The sequence below is a fragment of the Scyliorhinus canicula genome, chromosome 3 (assembly GCF_902713615.1).
Source record: "Scyliorhinus canicula chromosome 3, sScyCan1.1, whole genome shotgun sequence".
In the NCBI taxonomy this organism is placed as follows: domain Eukaryota; kingdom Metazoa; phylum Chordata; class Chondrichthyes; order Carcharhiniformes; family Scyliorhinidae; genus Scyliorhinus; species Scyliorhinus canicula.
In genome coordinates, this window is record NC_052148.1 from 8799607 (window position 1) to 8821201 (window position 21595).

The 21595-nt window shown below is 52.1% G+C and overlaps 1 protein-coding gene across 1 annotated transcript in view; it reads right to left on the reverse strand.

Annotated features, from left to right (window-relative positions):
* Positions 1-774: 774 nt before the first annotated feature.
* LOC119963603 (apolipoprotein L6-like) overlaps positions 775-21595 on the reverse strand; it is a 26941-nt gene continuing 6120 nt past the window's right edge. The window contains exons 2-3 of the mRNA XM_038792935.1: positions 15858-15885; positions 775-1873 (exon numbers count right to left, since the gene is read on the reverse strand). Coding sequence (XP_038648863.1) covers positions 979-1873; positions 15858-15885 — 923 coding nt within the window. The 3' untranslated portion in view covers positions 775-978. The remainder of the gene's footprint in view (positions 1874-15857; positions 15886-21595) is intronic.

Sequence of the window (21595 nt, forward strand, 5' to 3'; positions counted from 1 at the left end):
AAGTTGCAAACATACATCGATAGATTAGGTGAGTGGGAAAACATGCATTATAATGTGGATGAATGTGAGCTTGTCCACTCCAGTGGGAAGAATGGGAAAGCAGCATATTGTTTAAATGGAGAGAGATTGCTGAACCTTGGGATGCTGAAGGATTCTGGATGTTCTGGTACATGAATCACAAAGAGTTGCTTTGCAAGATTGGGGAAGGCAAATGGCATGTTGGTGGCAAGATCCTGAGGAGTTAGGGCAGAGTAGGTAGGGAGAAACTGTTCCCATTGGAGGAAAGATCACTCCCCTCTGCTTCTCCAACCCAAACTCCGTCAGTCCAAGCTTCTTAACTGTTGATAAACGCAAAATACTGAGGATGCTGGAATCTGAAACAAAAGCAGAACATGTTGGAAAATCTCAACAGGTCTGACAGCATCAGTGGAGAGAGAACAACGCTAATGTTTCCGGTCTGGAAGATTCTTCGGCACAGCTTAACTGTTGGCCTCCAACCCTGTTCTGCTTCAGGCTGTCTCCATTTTTCACTCCTTTTGACATGACTCTGAAGAAGGTGGGTGGGGCCAAGTAGAGTGTGTGAAACCTGGACGATGTATCCCCCACATATTGTGGAACTTTAACTGCGAGTGTGCGTGCGTGTGCGTGTGTGTCTTCCAGGTGGGTGGAGGCAGTTGGAGGAAGCCATACCCAGACCAAAAGAGTGAAGGCCAGGCGGAGAACCATCTTACGGGGTTTGGGGGGGGGGGGGGGGGGGGGGGTTAGGGGGAGGGCACCTGAGGGTGAGGTTTGGGGGTGGGGGGGAGGAGGTGAGTGTCCGATTCCAGAGTGGGTGGGAGATGCTGAGAGCAGTGGTCCTGTGAGATTGAACTCGTTGGGGGGAAAGGGGGGAGCAATCAGAAGATTCAGATGGTGAGAAGTGAGTTTGGGCCCCCATGGTTATCCTCATTCCTGAATAGGTATTCCCATCTCACCGTTTTATTTACGAAATCGCTCAATGGCTTTAAAAATCCCTTGAAAAGTTTTCAGCTTCTCCTCGATCCCTTCGGCCTTCTTCCGCACCTGCTGAGCCAACTCCGTTGTGCTGCCCTTGCGCAGATCCATGGACTCTGTCACCAAAGAGTATATATCCCATGCTACGAAGGCCGTGGATAGTGTGGCAGTGGCTAGTCGGGCACCTTGAGACATCATGATTGGCGTGCCAAACAACATTTTCTTGACATAACCCACACTCTCCACAACATTACCACTCTGGATGCTACCGAGGAGCGCTGATACATCAGTCGCCAGCCGCTGCAGCACGGACATCTCTGCCAGCGTCTTTCTGGCCAGCAGTGTGCTCACCAACGTGTAGCTGTTCTGCCCCACCGAGAGGGGGCGGAGGCCCAGCTGCTTTGCCAGGCCAGCAGCCATTTCCTCCTGGCTCAGTTTAGTCAAGGACTCAATGGCGCCAAAGGCCTTTTCGAAAAACTCCATCAGATCTTGGCAGCTGTTATTGTACCGCACAAGAATCTCATCCACTTTTTTCTTATGGCCCTTGTTTGCGTGGGCTTCTGTCACACTAGCAGCAGCGGTGGTGATCCCACCCGCCAGAATGGCCCCAGTGAAAAGTAAGGAAATGCCCCCTGTGAAGGGCGCAGCGAGCATTCCTGCCATTGCAACAGTCCCTCCCACTGCACTGGTACTGCTGCCTGCAATGGTAGCAATGCTGGCACGTCGGTGACACGTATCAATGTCATCAGCAACCGTCTGCAGTTCGATGATGTTTTGCTTGATCTGTTTTTCCAGAACAGGGAAGAGGATGAGAAAGCGATCCATAGCCTTGTAGCTGTTCCCCACTTCCTGCAAAGCCTGTTCATATTTCGCCCGGCTCCTGTTGGGATTTACAAACAAGGCACAGGAAGCTTGTCAAAGTCTCAGAGCCAGCCTTCCACCTCCCTCTACATTTACCCATCAAAACAGCCAAAGTACACATCAAGGCCAGTGGTAGCGGCCACACTGAAAACGTGGGCCCAATTAAGGCAGCACTCAGGCTGACTAGGATGCCCCACCCCCCTCTCATGGCTCCCATCTGCGGCAACCACAAATCCCCCCCCCCCCCCCCCCCCAGCCATGCTGGACGCCACATTCAGGAAATGCAGACGGGACGGGGGGCGGGGGCACACTGGCAGTTCGGGACTCTTACGTACGGCACAGACCAGCGACACTGGATGAACTGACGGAGGAGTGGGAACTGCCGACAGGACCCGATAAGGACCAGAGAATAAAGAAGGGGGACTATGTGGGAAAATATACGGACAGCTACTGGAAAGAGTCCGAACACCACTGGACGGGACCAGACAGAAATGGGAGGATGAACTGGGGACAGAGGTAGGATGGGGACTCTGGAGCGAAGCACTGAGCAGGGTGAGCTCCACCTCCTCCTGCGCAAGGCTGAGCCTCATGCAGCTCAAAGTGATGCACAGAGCGCACCTGACCAGAACCCAAATGGACCCGGAGGGACAACGTGGTAGGGAGGGGGGAACCCTCCCTCCAATCACAGGGGAAACACAGCCGAAGTTGACGGCGGAAGAAAAGATAGGGGGGAGGAAGGGGGGAGGGAACAGCCCCCCCCCCCAAACAGAAATGACAGTGGGGGGACTCAAGGGAGGGGGGTCGAGCCAGAGGGCAGCAGAATGTAAATAGGGGAAATTGAGGGAAGGACTAGACAAACCTTTCTGTATAATACAGTAAATAAACACGGCCAACAATATATATAACTGTTTATACATTTTGGAAATGCCAACAAAAGCTTTTTTTAAAAACAGCCAAAGTAGGTACAGCATGGGATAAATGTAAGAAGTTGTCACATTTTATATTTTTTTCAATAACATAATTAAAAACTGGGTTAAACTGCAGACAGACAGTACAACTGCTAGAGCTGTGATTAAGGTGTCATAAAAGTGAGAAAAGCTTTGATTTGCAAGTGTTGCTAATAGATTTTGAGAAAGAACCATTTACTTGTTTACATATAGCTTGCTAATGGAATATTGTTTAAGTTTGAAGGACCCCTGGGGTGTACATAATTTATGAGGGGTATTGTGTTTGGTCCTGGCTGAACAAATCAAGGGCCATCTTGTAAGAAGAGACAAAAGTATGCCTTATGCTTTGGGTACAGATTTTGGCGATCTGGAGTCACAGCAATGTGGTTGACTCTTAAATGCCCTCAGGGATGTCCAATAAATGCTGGCCCTGCCAGCGAAGCCCACATCCCATGAACCGATAAAAAAAACTGATGATGTAATTAATGGGAGGAGCCAGGTCTGTCTGAAAACTTTAGAACTCTCACCTGAACAGAGGTGTTCAGTTTGGTCCCAAAGACTCTGCCCAAAGAAAAACAAGTGGAAACCTGGTTGTTACTTTTATTTATGAGTGATATTTGAAATATATTGGTTTGCTTAATTGGAATGTAGTGGCAGGTTTAGGAAGTGCGTTAAGGTGGTATTATTTTACCTAAGATCTTAACTTAAGATTGCCTAAGACCCGGGTGCTCCGGTTTCCACCCACAGTCCTAAGATGTGCAGGTTAGGTGGATTGGCCATGCTAAATTGCCCTTAGTGTCCAAAAAAGGTTGGGTGGGGAATAGGGTGGAGGTGTGGGCTTGGGTAGGGTGCTCTTTGTAAGGGCCGGTGCAGACTCGATGGGTCAAATAGCCTCCTTCTGCACTGTAAATTCTATGATTTGATGATTCTATGATCTGTTATAACTGTTACCTGTAAAGCTATTTCTTTGATGTTAATGTGGTTAATGCTGTGTTGAAATTAAAGTTTTAAATTATACCTATTGGTCAGTGTTATCGCTCTTGCGATGCAGTAACATTTCCCCATAGTTTTACCAATTGAAAATAGCTGGGTTTTTCTCCCAGATCCTAACAAAATTGAGACTCTTTGCCAGGATTTTAGAAGTGTAATTCCTTGTTTGCTGTGGGTTATTGAATTTAAAGATATGAGCGTGAGGAGCTGTTGTTTTCCGGTGTTGATATTCTGTCAGTTTTTAATAGGGAGTGATTTGCAAAATGGCTCTTTCAGTGGCTAAGAGTTTCCTGGGATTGTTGAGCAAGTGTGCTGAGACCACAACTTTTCACATTATGCATTAAGGAGGAAGGAACTGAAGGCACTGTTGCTAAGTTTGCAGATGATACAAATATCTGTAGAGGGACAGGTAGTATTGAGGAAGCAAGGGGGCTGCAGAAGGATTTGGACAAGCTAGGAGAGTGGGCAATGAAGTGGCTAATGAAATACAATGTGGAAAAGTGTGAGGTCATGCACTTTGGAAGGAGGAATAGAGGCATAGACTATTTTCTAAATGGGGAAATGCTTAGGAAATCAGAAGCACAAAGGGACTTGGGAGTCCTTGTTCACAATTCTCCTAAAGTTCGTGTGCAGGTTCAGTCGGCAGTTAGGAAGGCAAATGCAATGTTACCATTCATGTCGAGAGGGCTAGAATGCAACAGCAGGGATGTACTTCTGAGGCTGTGTAAGGCTCTGGTCAGACCCCATTTGGAGTATTGTGAGCAGTTTGGGAATCATATCTAAGGAAGGATGTGCTGGGGCCTGGGAAAGGGTCCAGAGGAGGTTCACAAGAATGATCCCTGGAATGAAGAGCTTGGCGTATGAGGAACGGTTGAGGACTCTGGGTCTGTACTCGTTGGATGAGGGACCTTATTGAAACTTACAGGACACTGCGAGGCCTGGATGGAGTGGATATGAAGAGGATGTTTCCACTTGTCGGGAAAACTAGAACCAGAGGACACAATCTCAGGTTAAAGGGACGATCCTTTAAAACAGATCAGGAGGAATTTCTTCAGCCAGAGGGTGAATCTGTGGAACACTTTGCCGCAGAAGGCTGTGGAGGCCAAATCACTGAGTGTCTTTAAGACAGAGATAGATAGGTTCTTGATTAATAAGGGGATCAGGGGTTATGGGAATAAGGCAGGAGGATGGCGATGAGAAAAATATCAGCCATGATTGGATGGCAGAGCAGACTCGATGGGTCGAGTGGCCTAATTCTGCTCCTATGTCTTATTGTCCTTTGCAGTTGAATTTACCTGCGGACCCGAAGAGAGTAGAGATAATTAATGTGACAGCTCAGCATTTAAATCTGCCAGAGGTGCCAGATACGCAGCCTGAGTTGTGGCAAGAATCATTGGAATTAACTCAGATCCAGCAAATTTAACAATTAGAACAGACTGAAAAATTGAGACAGCTGGAATTAGAAGCGAAGGAAAAAGAGAGTTAATGGCAGAAGCAAAGTAAAAAGAGAGAGGGGCAATGGCAAGAGAAGAGTAAAGAGACAATTTAGAGCTGAAAGAGAGAGTTGGAAAGACATACAGAATATAAACTTAAAAGGTTGGAGTTGAAGGCAGTTAATGAGGAAAGTCCAGAGGGAGGGGCAACCTCTCTCAGTCCAAATCCTAGTGGGAATATGTTTAAATATATTCAAGCACAGCCAAGGTTTGATCAGACAGACGTAGAACCCGTTTTTTATAATCTCATCTGAGAAAGTAGCTAAACAATTGAAGTGGCCAAAAAACATATGGGTATTATTGGAAGGGGGACACCATCATATTGTACCACCTCCAACTCCCCACCCTCACACTATACCCCATCCAACTCCCCACCCTCACACTGTACCACCTCCAACTCCCCACCCTCACACTGTACCCCATCCAACTCCCCACCCTCACACTGTACCCCATCCAACTCCCCACCCTCACACTGTACCACCTCCAACTCCCCACCCTCACACTGTACCACCTCCAACTCCCCACCCTCACACTGTACCCCATCCAACTCCCCACCCTCACACTGTACCCCATCCAACTCCCCACCCTCACACTGTACCTCATCCAACTCCCCACCCTCACACTGTACCCCATCCAACTCCCCACCCTCACACTGTACCCCATCCAACTCCCCACCCTCACACTGTACCCCATCCAACTCCCCACCCTCACACTGTACCCCATCCAACTCCCCACCCTCACACTGTACCCCATCCAACTCCCCACCCTCACACTGTACCCCATCCAACACCCACCCTCACACTGTACCCCATCCAACTCCCCACCCTCACACTGTACCCCATCCAACTCCCCACCCCCACACCTGTACACCATCCAACTCCCCACCCTCACACTGTACCCCATCCAACTCCCACCCTCACACTGTACCCCATCCAACTCCCCACCCTCACACTGTACCCCATCCAACTCCCCACCCTCACACTGTACCCCATCCAACTCCCCACCCTCACGACTGTACCCCATCCAACTCCCCACCTCACACTGTACCCCATCCAACTCCCCACCCTCACCTGCACCCATCCAACTCCCCACCCTCACACTGTACCCCATCCACTCCCCACCCTCACACTGTACCCCATCCAACTCCCCACCCTCACACTGTACCCCATCCAACTCCCACCCTCACACTGTACCCCATCCAACTCCCCACCCTCACACTGTACCCCATCCAACTCCCCACCCTCACACTGTACCCCATCCAACTCCCCACCCTCACACTGTACCCCATCCACTCCCCACCCTCACACTGTACCCCATCCAACTCCCCACCCTCACACTGTACCCCATCCAACTCCCCACCCTCACACTGTACCCCATCCAACTCCCCACCCTCACACTGTACCCCATCCAACTCCCCACCCTCACACTGTACCCCATCCAACTCCCCACCCTCACACTGTACCCCATCCAACTCCCCACCCTCACACTGTACCCCATCCAACTCCCCACCCTCACACTGTACCCCATCCAACTCCCCACCCTCACACTGTACCCCATCCAACTCCCCACCCTCACACTGTACCCCATCCAACTCCCCACCCTCACACTGTACCCCATCCAACACCCCACCCTCGCACTGTACCCCATCCAACTCCCCACCCTCACACTGTACCCCATCCAACTCCCCACCCTCACACTGTACCCCATCCAACTCCCCACCCTCACACTGTACCCCATCCAGCTCCCCATCCTCACACACACTGTACCCCATCCAACTCCCCACCCTCACACTGTACCCCATCCAACTCCCCACCCTCACACTGTACCCCATCCAACTCCCCACCCTCACACTGTACCCCATCCAACACCCACCCTCACACTGTACCCCATCCAACTCCCCACCCTCACACTGTACCCCATCCAACTCCCCACCCTCACACTGTACCCCATCCAACTCCCCACCCTCACACTGTACCCCATCCAACTCCCCACCCTCACACTGTACCCCATCCAACTCCCCACCCTCACACACACTCTACCCCATCCAACTCCCCACCCTCACACTGTACCCCATCCAACTCCCCACCCTCACACTGTACCCCATCCAACTCCCCACCCTCACACTGTACCCCATCCAACTCCCCACCCTCACACTGTACCCCATCCAACTCCCCACCCTCACACACACTGCACCCCATCCAACTCCCCACCCTCACACTGTACCCCATCCAACTCCCCACCCTCACACACACTGCACCCCATCCAACTCCCCACCCTCACACTGTACCCCATCCAACTCCCCACCCTCACACACACTGTACATCATCCAACACCCCACCCTCACACTGTACCCCATGCCCCTCCCCACCCTCACACTCTACCCCATCCAACTCCCCACCCTCACACTGTACCCCATCCAACTCCCCACCCTCACACTGTACCCCATCCAACTCCCCACCCTCACACTGTACCCCATCCAACTCCCCACCCTCACACTGTACCCCATCCAACTCCCCACCCGCACACTGTACCCCATCCTACTCCCCACCCTCACACTATACCCCATCCAACTCCCCACCCTCACACTGTACCCCATCCAACTCCCTACCCTCACACTGTACCCCATCCAACTCCCCACCCTCACACTGTACCCCATCCAACACCCCACCCTCACACTGTACCCCATCCAACTCCCCACCCTCACACTGTACCCCATCCAACTCACCACCCTCACACTGTACCCCATCCAACTCCCCACCCTCACACTGTACCCCATCCTACTCCCCACCCTCACACTATACCCATCCAACTCCCCATCCTCACACTGTACCCCATTCCCCTCCCCACCCTCACACTGCACCCCATCCAACTCCCCACCCTCACACTGTACCCCATTCCCCTCCCCACACTCACACTGCACCCCATCCAACTCCCCACCCTCACACTGTACCCCATCGAACTCCCCACCCTCACACTGTACCCCATCCAACTCCTCACCCTCACACTGTACCCCATCCAACTCCCCACCCTCACACTGTACCCCATCGAACTCCCCACCCTCACACTGTACCCCATCCAACTCCCCACCCTCACACTGTACCCCATCCAACTCCCCACCCTCACACGGTACCCCATCCAACTCCCCACCCTCACACTGTACCCCATCCAACTGCCCACCCTCACACTGTACCCCATCCAACTCCCCACCCTCACACTGTACCCCATCCAGCCCCCCACCCTCACACTGTACCCCATCCAACTCCCCACCCTCACACTGCTCCCCATCCAACTCCCCACCCTCACACTGTACCCCATCCAACTCCCCACCCTCACACACACTGTACATCATCCAACTCCCCACCCTCACACTGCACCCCATCCAACTCCCCACCCTCACACTGTACCCCATCCAACTCCCCACCCTCACACACACTGCACCCCATCCAACTCCCCACCCTCACACTGTACCCCATCCAACTCCCCACCCTCACACTGTACCCCATCCAACTCCCCACCCTCACACTGTACCCCATCCAACTCCCCACCCTCACACTGTACCCCATCCAACTCCCCACCCTCACACTGTACCCCATCCAACTCCCCACCCTCACACTGTACCCCATCCAACTCCCCACCCTCACACTGTACCCCATCCAACTCCCCACCCTCACACTGTACCCCATCCAACTCCCCACCCTCACACTGTACCCCATCCAACTCCCCACCATCACACTGTACCCCATCCAACTCCCCACCCTCACACTGTACCCCATCGAACTCCCCACCCTCACACTGTACCCCATCGAACTCCCCACCCTCACACTGTACCCCATCCAACACCCCACCCTCACACACACTGTACCCCATCCAGCTCCCCACCCTCACACTGTACCCCATCCAACTCCCCACCCTCACACTGTACCCCATCCAACTCCCCACCCTCACACTGTACCCCATCCAACTCCCCACCCTCACAAAGACACTGTACCCCATCCAACTCCCCACCCTCACACTGTACCCCATGCAACTCCCCACCCTCACACTGTACCCCATCCAACTCCCCACCCTCACACTGTACCTCATCCAACTCCCCAGCCTCACACTGTACCCCATCCAACTCCCCACCCTCACACTGTACCCCATCCAACTCCCCACCCTCACACTGTACCCCATCCAACTCCCCACCCTCACACTGTACCCCATCCAACTCCCCACGCTCACACTGTACCCCATCCAACTCCCCACCCTCACACTGTACCCCATCCAACTCCCCACCCTCACACTGTACCCCATCCAACTCCCCACCATCACACTGTACCCCATCCAACTCCCCACCCTCACACTGTACCCCATCCAACTCCCCACCCTCACAAAGACACTGTACCTCATCCAACTCCCCACCCTCACACTGTACCCCATTCAACGCCCCACCCTCACACTGTACCCCATTCCCCTCCCCACCCTCACACTGTACCCCATTCAACTCCCCACCCTCACACTGTACCCCATCCAACTCCCCACCCTCACACTGTACCTCATCCAACTCCCCACCCTCACACTGTACCCCATCCAACTCCCCACCCTCACACTGTACCCCATCCAACTCCCCACCCTCACACTTAACCCCATCCAGCTCCCCACCCTCACACTGTACCCCATTCCCCTCCCCACCCTCACACTGTACCCCATCCAACTCCCCACCCTCACACTGTACCCCATCCAGCTCCCCACCCTCACACTGTACCCCATTCCCCTCCCCACCCTCACACTGTACCCCATCCAACACCCCACCCTCACACTGTACCCCATCCAACTCCCCACCCTCACACTGTACCCCATCCAACTCCCCACCCTCACACTGTACCCCATCCAACTCCCCAGCCTCACACTGTACCCCATTCAACTCCCCACCCTCACACTGTACCCCATCCAACTCCCCATCCTCACACACACTGTACCCCATCCAACTCCCCATCCTCACACACACTGTACCCCATCCAACTCCCCACCCTCACACTGTACCCCATCCAACTCCCCACCCTCACACTGTACCCCATCCAACTCCCCACCCTCACACACACTGTACCCCATCCAACTCCCCACCCTCACACACACTGTACCCCATCCAACTCCCCACCCTCACACTGTACCCCATCCAACTCCCCACCCTCACAAAGACACTGTACCACATCCAACTCCCCACCCTCACACTGTACCCCATCCAACTCCCTACCCTCACACTGTACCCCATCCAACTCCCCACCCTCACACTGTACCCCATCCAACTCCCCACCCTCACACTGTACCCCATCCAACTCCCCACCCTCACACACACTGTACCCCATCCAACTCCCCACCCTCACACCCTGGGTACCCCATCCAACAGCCCACCCTCACACTGTACCCCATCCAACTCCCCACCCTCACACTGTACCCCATTCCCCTCCCCACCCTCACACTGTACCCCATCCAACACCCCACCCTCACACTGTACCCCATCCAACTCCCCACCCTCACACTGTACCCCATCCAACTCCCCACCCTCACACTGTACCCCATCCAACTCCCCAGCCTCACACTGTACCCCATCCAACTCCCCACCCTCACACTGTACCCCATCCAACTCCCCACCCTCACACACACTGTACCCCATCCAACTCCCCACCCTCACACCCTGGGTACCCCATCCAACAGCCCACCATGGATGACCAGTGATATTCAGGATACAATGAGAAGGAAGAGAGAAGCTTTTAATAAGTAAAAGGAGAGCAAATCAGCAGAGCAGTGCCATTAGTGGAGTACAGAAAGTGCAGCATGGAGCTTAACAAAGCAGCTGGGAGAGCAAAGAAGGGTTATCAGAAAGCTCTGGCTGGTAAAAGTAGGGAAGATCCCAAGATCTTCGATAAGTATATCAATGGAAGAGGATAACTAGGGAAAGTGTAGGGCCCATTATCAACCAAGAATCTGTGGTTGGAGCCAGAGGAAATTGGTCGGGTGTTAAGTGAATATTTCACATCTGTCTTCACCGAAGAGGATGAGGAGGCAGATGTGGAACTCAGGGAGAGAGACTGTGAGATTATTGAGCAAGTTGTCATCGGGAGTGACAAGGTATTGGAGTTGTTGGCAGGCTTAAAAGTGGACAAATCCCCAGGTGAATTGTGTCCCAGGTTGCTGTGGGAGGTGAGGGAGGAGATTGCAGGGCCTCTGACTCAAATTTTTAATTCTTCTCTGGCCATAACTTCTCTTCATAACTTAAATGTCCCGTCCCAGGCAACATCCTGGTGAATCTCCTCTGCACCCCCTCCAGCGCAATCACTTCCTTCCTATAGTGTGGTGACCAGAGCAGCCCCCAATACTCCAGCTGTGACCTAACCAGTGTTTTATACAGCTCCATCAGAACCTGCCTGTTTTGTGATCTATGCCTCGATTGATAAAGGCGAGTGTCCCATATGCCTTTTACACCACCCTATTAACCTGACCTGCCTTCAGAGATCTATTTACAAACACGTCAAGGTCCCTTTGTTCCTCAGGACTTCCCAGTGCGGTGCCATTCATTGAATATTTCCGTGTCAAATGGCTCCTTCCAAAGTGTAACACCTCACACTTTTCAGGGTTAAATTCCATCTGCCACTTTCCTGCCCATTTGACCATCCCGTCCATATCGTCCTGCAACCCAAGATTCTCAACCTCACTGTTAACCACCCGGCCAATCTTTGTGTAATCCACCCCCCCGGACATAGTCATCTATGTCATTTATATAAATGAAGAATAATAGGGGAGCCAGCACAGATCCCTGTGGTACCCCACTAGACACTGGCCTCCAGTCACTGAAGCAGCTGTCTGCCATCACCCTCTGTTTCCGACAGCCCAGCCAGCTTTCAATCCACCTTATCCAGTTCCCCTGTATCCCATACCCATATGCCTTTTTTGGAAGTCTCCCATGGGCAGCACGGTGGTGCAGTGGTTAGCACTGCTGCCTCATGGCGCCGAGGTCCCAGGTTCGATTCCCGGCTTGGGTCACTGCCTGTGCGGAGTCTGCACATTCTTCCCGTGTGTGCGTGGGTTTGCTCCGGCTGCTCCGGTTTCCTCCCACAGTCTAAAGATGTGCAGGTTAGGTGGATTGACCGTGATAAACTGGCCTAAAGTGTCCAAAAAAGGTTGGGGTGGGGTTACTGGGTTGTGGGGATAAAGTGGAGGCGTGGGCTTGAGTAGGGTGCTCTTTCCAAGGGCCAGTGCAGACTCGATGGGCCGAATGGCCTCCTTCTGCACTGTAAGTTCTATGATTCTATTATATGATTATGAGGGGTATGGACAGGTTGGATAGGGAGCAGCGGTTCTCCTTAGTTGAAGGGTCAGTGACGAGGGGACACAAGTTCAAGGTGAGGGGTAGGAGGTTCAGACGGGGGTTGAGGAAAAACCTTTTTACCCAGAGTGTGGTGAGGGTCTGGAATGCCCTGCCTGGGAGGGTGGTAGAGGCGGATTGCCTCACATCCTTTACAAAGTACCTGGATGAGCATTTGGCACATCTTAACGTTCGAGGCTATGGGCCAACTGCTGGCAAAGGGGATTAGGTGGGCAGATCAGATGCCTTTCAGTGACAGTGCAGACTCGATGGGCCGAAGGGCCTCCTCTGCACTGTAGTATTCTGTGATCCTGTGAAGTTAGAGTGAGGAAAAAAGTGAAAATACTTTGAGTTCCCGTTCATGTATGTATTAATGCCCGGGGTATAGTGAGTCAAGTTGGCGAGTTGCAACAGGCACTGATAGCACTGTGGAAATATGTTGTGGTGATAACAGGGACTTGGCTCAGGGGAGGGCAGGTGTTGAATATTCCTGGCTACAAGGTGTTCAGCAAAGATCAGAAAGGAGGAGTTGGTGGTATGGGTTAGGAAGATCATTGCAGTGCTGGAGAAAGAGTATGCCCCGGAGGATTCAAAGATAGAATCAAATTGGGCTGTTTAGCACAGGGCTAAATCGCTGGCTTTGAAAGCAGACCAAGCAGGCCAGCAGCACGGTTCGATTCCCGTACCAGCCTCGCCGGACAGGCGCCGGAATGTGGCGACTAGGGGCTTTTCACAGTAACTTCATTTGAAGCCTACTCGTGACAATAAGCGAATTTCATTTCATTTCATTGAAGCTGGCTCTGCCCCAGTTAATTATTGGAATGCCCACACCCAGAGCCAGCTTCAATGAAATGAAATGAAATTCGCTTATTGCCACGAGTAGATAGACTGGATAGACTGTATAGACTGGAACGAACGGTTAGCGGGAAGATTTGTAGCTGAGCAATGGGCTACCTTCAAAAAGGAAATGAGTCAGCACACTCGAGGTACATTCCCTCAAAAGGGAGAGGCAGGGAAAACAAATCCAGAGCCCCCTGAATGAAAAAGGAGACAGAAATTAAGATAAGCAAGAAAAGGTGTGCTGATGACAGGGGTCAGGTAGAAAATACAGTCGAGAAACAAGAGGAATGGTTCAGAGGGGAGGCGAGAAAACACATGAGAGAAGCCAAGGGAGATGTTGCGAAAAGACAGGTGACCAACATAAAGGGAATCCCCCAAATGTTCTGTGGGCAAAAGGAGGAGTAGGGCTGATTAGGGAACTTGCACAACCATAGAATTCCTACAGTGCCGAATGAGTCTGTACTGACCCTCTGAAAGAACCTCGGCCCCCTCCCCTGCCCTATCCCTGTAACCCAAACATTGAGCGTGACTAATCCACTTAACCTGCACATCGCTGGATGGAAGCTGGAGGCATGGCTGACGTACGAAATGAATACTTTGCATCCGTCTTTACCGGCTCTCTAAGTCATGACGCTGGCCATAACCTTCCAAACTTCTTTAAGAACAAAGTTAAGTACAGCACAGGAATAGGCCCTTCGGCCCTTCAAGCCTGTGCCGACCATGCTGCCCTAACTAAAAATAAACCTTCTGCCCTCACTCAGTCCGAATCCCTCTATTTCCTCTCTATTCATGGACCCATCCCGATGCCTCTTAAATGTTGTTAATGTGCCTGTTTCCACCACATCCTCTGGCAGCGAGTTCCAGGCACCCACCCACTCTCTATGAAAAACCTACCCCGCACATCTCCCTTAAACTTTCCCCCTCTCACCTTGAACCTGTGCCCCCTGTGTAATTGACACTTCCACCCTTGGAAAAAGCCTCTGACTATCCGCCCTATCTATGCCTCTCCTAATTGTGTAGACCTCTTATCAGGTCTCCCCTCAGCCTCCCGTCTTTCCAGTGAAAACAATCCTAGTTCATTCAACCTCTCCACATAGCCAACATCCTCGAGACCAGGCAACATCCTGGTGAACCTTCTTTGCCCTCTCTCCAAAGCTTCCACGCCCTTCTGATAATGTGCTGACCAGAATGCAACACTCCAAATGCGGCTGAACCAAAGTTTTATACAGATGCAACATGATTTCCCAACTCCTGTACTCAGGGGAGGTCCTAGAGGACTGGAGAACTGCAGATAGAACATAGAACATGGAACAGAACAGGCCCTTCGGCCCTCGATGTTGTGCCGAGCAATGATCACCCTACTCAAGTTAACGTATCCACCCTATACCAGTAACCCAACAACCCCCCCCAATTAACCTTATTCTTTAGGACACTAAGGGCAATTTAGCATAGCCAATCCACCTAACCCGCACATCTTTGGACTGTGGGAGGAAACCGGAGCACCCGGAGGAAACCCACGCACACACGGGGAGGACGTGCAGACTCCGCACAGACAGTGTCCCAGCCGGGAATCGAACCTGGGACCCTGGAGCTGTGAAGCATTTATGCTAACCACCATGCTACCGTGCTGCCCCGTTATTGTGTCCGAGTCCCAAAAAGGGTAAGTCCAGCAATTCCGTACCAGTCAGCTTAACCTCAGCAGAGGGCAACCTTCTAGAAACAATTATGCAGGGTAGAATTAGGAGTCACATGGAAAAATGCAGGATGATTAGGAAGAGCCAGCATAGATTTCTAAAGAGGAAAACATATTTAACTAACTTGCTGGAGTTTTTTGAAAGGGTCAATGAGCCTAATGCTGTTGTTGTGTACATGGACTTTCAGAAGGCATTCCACACAGTGCAACACAACAGACTGGTGAGAAAAGTCATGGAATAAAAGGGACAGTAGCAACGTGGATACAAAATTGGCTGAATAAGAGGAAGCAGAGAGTGATGGTCAACAGATATTTTTCAGGCTGGAGGAAGCTTTGTAATACTGTGCAGACATTGCTGGTTAGACGAGAAATTGTTGTCCATTTCTGTTTTCCCTTCGCCACTTTCTAGAACCACTACAGGTCACGTGATCTAAGTTAGCGTCTCAGCCATCATGCCTGGTCTTCTTGTGGTCAAATAACAGAGGTCATTCTGGGGGCCTATGGGGTCTATTCAGTGAGAAAGGAAAATGGGAAACGAGGTTGGACAAGAGAGAGAAAGAAATAAACAGAGCAGAGTGAGGACGAATTGATTTATTCCGAACTTGGAAAAAGTTCATTGGATTTTGTTAATTGTCACGTGTACCGAGGTGCAGTGAAAAGTATTTTTCTGCGAGCATTTTGAAAATGACCATACGTACCACAGCACAACAGCGCCAACCTCTTCACCTGTTAAAGAAATTAGAGATGCAAGTTATTTGTATTACAATGTTGAGGACAAAGCACTGAAATGAAATGAAATGAAATGAAAATCGCTTATTGTCGCAAGCAGGCTTCAAATGAAGTTACTGTGAAAAGCCCCTAGTCGCCACATTCCGGCACCTGTTCGGGGAGGCTGGTACGGGAATCGAACCGTGCTGCTGGCCTGCTTGGTCTGCTTTAAAAGCCAGCGATTTAGCTGAGTGAGCTAAACCAGCCCCTGGGCTTGTTGCCGGTGCCACGTGCTAGTGAGGTGAGGAACAGGGAGAGAGTGCAGATAAACACATGGCTGCAGGGTTGGTGGAGGAGGGAGGGTTTCAGTTAGGTGGATAATTGGTGCACATTCTGGGGAAGGTGGGACCAGTACAGACAGGACTGTTTGCACCTGAATCAGAGGGGCACCAATATTATGGGAGGGAAATTTGCTACGGCTCTTCGGGGGGTTTAAACTAATTTGTCAGGGGGCTGGGAAAACGAGCTGTAGTCGAGAAGCCAGTGTTGAGAGTAGTGAGGTACTGAGGAGGGTATCAAGGTCGCAGGAGTGTACCGGCAGACAGGAAGGTGGGTTGAAGTGTGTCTACTTCAATGCAAGGAGCATCTGGAATAAGGTAGGTGAACTTGGAGCGTGGATTGGTACTTGGGACTACGATGTTGTGGCCATTACGGAGACATGGTTAGAACAGGGACAGGAATGGTTGTTGGAAGTTCTGGGGTATAGATGTTTCAGTAAGAGTAGGGAATGTGGTAAAAGAGGTGGAGCAGTAGCATTGTTAACCAAGGATACTTTAACGGCTGCAGAAAGGCAGTTCGAAGGGGATCTGCCTACTGAGGTAATATGGGCCGAAGTTAGAAATAGGAAAGGAGTGGTCACGTTGTTGGTAGTTTTCTGTAGGCCCCCAAATAGTAACAGAGATGTGGAGGAGGAAATTGCAAAACAGATTATGGATAGGTGTGGAGGTCTCAGGGTAGTTGTCATGGGTGACTTTAACTTTCCAAATATTGGGCGAAATTCTCCGACCCCCAGCAGGATCGGAGAATCGCCTGGGGGCGGCCGAAAATCCGGCCCCCGCCGTGGCAGAGATTCTCCGCCACCCGGTAAGTGGCGGTGGCGGGAATCTCGCCACTCCGATCGGAGAGGCCCCTGCGGTGATTCTCCGGCCCAGATGGGTCGAAGTCCCGCCGCTGGGAGGCCTCTCCCGCCGCCGAGGTTTGAACCACCTCTGTAACGGCGGGATCAGCGGCGCGAGCAGGCCCCCGGGGTCCTGGGGGGGGGGGGGGGGGGGGGGGGGGGCGATTGAATCCCGGGGGGTGCCCACCGGTGGCCTGGCCCACGATCGGGGCCCCTCCCTCAGACCCCGGACCAGTGCCCTAGCTGCACTCTTTCTCTTCCGCGGCCGCCACGGCCTCCGCCATGGCGGAAGCGGAAGAGAACCCCACATTGCACATGCGCCAGTGCTGACGTCAGCGGCAGCTGCCGCTGATGTCACTGCCGGCGCATGCGCCGACCGGCAAAAGCCTTTCGGCCAGCCCCGCTGCTGGGGGCCACGGTTTTTTGCGCCAGTCTTCTGGCGCCAACCGCTCCGGCGCGGGGCTGGCCCCCAAAGGTGGGGAGAATTCCCCACCTTTGGGGAGGCCCGACCCCCGAGTGGTTGGCGCCACTCCCCTACGCCGGGACCCTCCGTCACGCCGGGTAGGGGAGAATCCCGCCCCTTGATTGGAACCTCGATAGGTCGAACAATTCGGATGGGGCAGTTTTTGTACAGTGTGTGCAGGAGGGTTTCCTAACACAATATGTGGATAGGCCGACAAGAGGGGGGGGGGCCATATTGGATTTGGTACTGGGTAATGAACCGGGCCAAGTGTTAGATTTGTTTGTGGGAGAGCACTTTGGAAATAGTGACCACTATTCGGTGCCTTTCACTATTGCAATGGAGAGGGATAGGGCCATACGGCAGGGCAAGGTTTATAATTGGGGGAGGGGTAATTATGATGCGATTTGGCAAGAATTAGGGAGCATAAGATGGGAACAGAAACTGTCAGGGAAAGGCACAAATGAAAAGTGGAGCTTGTTCAAGGAACAAATACTGCTGTGTCCTTGATAGATATGTCCCTGTCAGGCAGCGAGGAAATGGCCGTGTGAGGGAACCATGGTTCACAAAAGAGGTTGAATGTCTTGTCAAGAGGAAAAAGGAAGCGTATGTAAGGATGGGAAAACAAGGTTCAGTTGGGTCGCTTGAGGGTTACAAGGTAGCAAGGAATGAGATAAAAAAAAAAGGCTTAGGAGAGCTAGGAGGGGGCATGAGAAGTCCTTGGCGGGTAGGATCAAGGAAAACCCCAAGGCTTTTTACTCTTATGTGAGGAATAAAAGAATGACCAGGGTGAGGGTAGGGCCCGTCAAGGACAGTAGTGGGAACTTGTGCATGGAGTCAGAAGAGATAGGAGAGGCGTTGAATGAATACTTTTCTTCAGTGTTCACCAAGGAGAGGGGCCATGTTTTTGAGGATGAGAGTGTGATACAGGCGGGTAGGCTGGAGGAGGTAGATGTTCTGAGGAAGGATGTATTAGCAATTTTTTAAAACCTGAGGGTCGACAAGTCCCCTGAGCCAGATGGGATATATCCATGGATTCTTTGGGAGGCAAGGGATGAGATTGCAGAGCCTTTGGCTTTGATCTTTGGGTCCTCACTGTCCACGGGGATAGTGCCAGAGGACAGGAGAGTAGCAAATATTGTTCCTCTGTCCAAGAAAGGGAATAGCAATGACCTTGGTAATTATAGGCCGGTTAGTCTTACTTCGGTGGTTGGTAAGTTAATGGAAACCGTCCTGAGGATAGGATAAATGACCATTTGGAAAGATGCCGCTTAATCCGGGATAGTCAATGCGGATTTGTGAAGGGTAAGTCTTGCTTCACAAATTTGATTTAATTCTTTGAGGAGGTAACTAAGTGTGTGGATGAAGGTAGAGCAGTTGATGTTGTATACATTGATTTTAGTAAGGCGTTTGATAAGGTTCCCCATGGTCGGCTCATGAAGAAAGTAAGGAGGTGTGGGATAGAGGGAAGTTTGGCCAATTGGATAAGTAACTGGCTATCACATAGAAGACAGAGGGTGGTGGTGGATGGAAAATTTTCAGACTGGAGACCAGTTACCAGCGGTGTATCACAGGGATCAGTGCTGGGTCCTCTGCTTTTTGTGATTTTTATCAATGACTTGGAGGAGGGGGCTGAAGGGTGGGTCAGTAAATTTGCTGATGACACCAAGATTGGTGGAGTAGTGGATGAGGCTGTTGTAGGCTGCAAAGAGACATTAATCGGATGCAGAGCTGGGCCGAAAAATGGCAGATGGAGTTTAACCCTGATAAGTGCGAGGTGATTCATTTTGGTCGGACAAATTTGAATGCGGATTACAGGATCAATGGCAGGGTTCTGAGGAATGTGGAGGAACAGAGAGATCTTGGGGTTCATGTCCACAGATCTCTGAAGGTTGCCATTCCAGTACTATAGGCCGTGAAGAAGGCTTATAGTGTGTTAGCATTTATTAACAGGGGGCTTCAGTTTAAGAGCCGCGGGGTTATGCTGCAACTGTACAGGACCCTGGTGAGACCACATTTGGAGCATTGTGTGCAGTTCTGGTCACCTCATTACAGGAAGGATGTGGAAGCATTGGAAAGGGTACAAAGGAGATTTACCAGGATGCTGCCTGGATTGGAGGGTTGGTCTTATGAGGAAAGGTTGAGGGAGCTAGGGCTTTTCTCTTTGGAGTGAAGGAGGATGAGAGGTGACTTAATAGAGGTTTATAAGATGATGAGGGGGATAGATAGAGTGGACGTTCAGAGACTATTTCCTCGGGTGGATGTAGCTGTTACAAGGGGGCATAACTATAAGATTCAGGGTGGGAGATATAGGAGGGATATCCGAGGTAGGTTCTTTACTTAGAGAGTGGTTAGGGTGTGGAATGGACTGCCTGCTGTGATAGTGGAGTCAGATACTTTAGGAACTTTCAAGCGGTTATTGCATAGGAACATGGAGCAGACCAGAATGACAGGGAGTGGGATAGCTTAATCTTGGTTTCGGACAAAGCTCAGCACAACATCGAGGGCCGAAGGGCCTGTTCTTTGCTGTAATGTTCTATGTTGTTCATTCAGGTGGAGTTGAGAGGGGCAACTTGGGGGAATGGCTATTGTGACGGGGAGTGAGAATACTATTCCTCTCGGATCTCACACGTGTCCAGGGAGAAGACATGTTGCTCTGTCAGCTCATTCTAACACCAGAACCAAAAAAAATTCCACTCCCAGATCATCCAGCTGGTGTGTGACCATTCACATCAGTTCATGCAGATTAATGCCCGTAACCATGACAGCAGGAATGATTCCTTCACCCTGCAAACTCCATTGTTGTAGTTACAACGGAACCTCCACAATGCACAGTTAGAGGGTCCTGCGGGACCTCGGGAGGTGGCCATGGAGTGAGAGGTCGCACATTTGGTGGCTCCCGCTCAAGGTGGGTTTTGTTGGTCCTTCCCCACCCGTCTGGGGGACGTTTTGGGTGTAGGAGGTGTGTGGGTGCCCAAGGAAGGTGATACATCTCTGGTGAGATCGGTGCATGGATCAGTGGGCGTGAAGTGCCGCGGGAAAGAGCGAGCAGCTGGAGCCGGGCAGTTTCCGTGGTCACCTCAGGTTAAGGTGGCGCAGAGCTGGCGGGCAGCGCTACTCGCCCAGTGGTCGGCGGAGCAGCGGGTGGAGGTTCTGAACGACTAATTTCAGCACAGGAAGGAGGCCACGGAGGACCTGGCTAAGGTGGGGGAGCTGCTCCGAGCGGCGATTGAGAATGTGGGGCAGAGGCTGGAGGTTCAGCGCCTGCCGATTCAGAAGGTGGAGGAGGCGGTGGGGGAGCGAATGGCCTCGTTAGAGATGGATTTGGGGATGGTCACCAGCAGCCAGAAGAGGCACCGGAAGAAGCTGGAGGAACTGGAGAATCGCTCCAGAAGACAGAATTTGAGGAACGTCGGGATGCCCGAGGGCATCGAGGGAGTGGAGGGTGGCAAGTAGGCGGCGAGCAGGCTGGGAGGGAGGGCCCTCGAGGTGACCCGGGTGCACAGGGCACTGAGGAGGAGGCCGCACGTGGGCAAGCCTGCCGAGGGCGATGGTAGTGCAGCTTCCTGGGACAAAGAAAAGATTTAGCAATGGGCAAGGCAGACTAGGAGGTGCATCTGGGAAGGGAGTGAGCTGGGGGTCTCTGGGTGCAGAGCTGGCAAACAGGAGAGTCGGCTTCAACCGGACAATGGCTGCCCCCTTCAAGAAGGGAGTGAAGTTTGGGGTCTTCTACCCAGCCCACCTCTGAGTGACTCACCAAAAACAGGAATGTCATTTTGACTGGCCAGAGGCGATGGACTGGGGACCAGGGACTGGCAGGGGTATGTGGACACTGAACTTTGGAGAGGAGCATTGTGTTCATGGCAGAGTGTTTGGGGTGGGTAGTTTGGGGTGGGTAGTTTGGGGTGGGTAGTTTGGGGTGGGTAGTTTGGGGGTGGGTAGTTTGGGGTGGGTAGTTTGGGGTGGGTAGTTTGGGGTGGGTAGTTTGGGGTGGGTAGTTGGGGTGGGTAGTTTGGGGTGGGTAGTTGGGGGTGGGTAGTTTGGGGTGGGTAGTTTGGGGTGGGTAGTTTGGGGTGGGTAGTTTGGGGTGG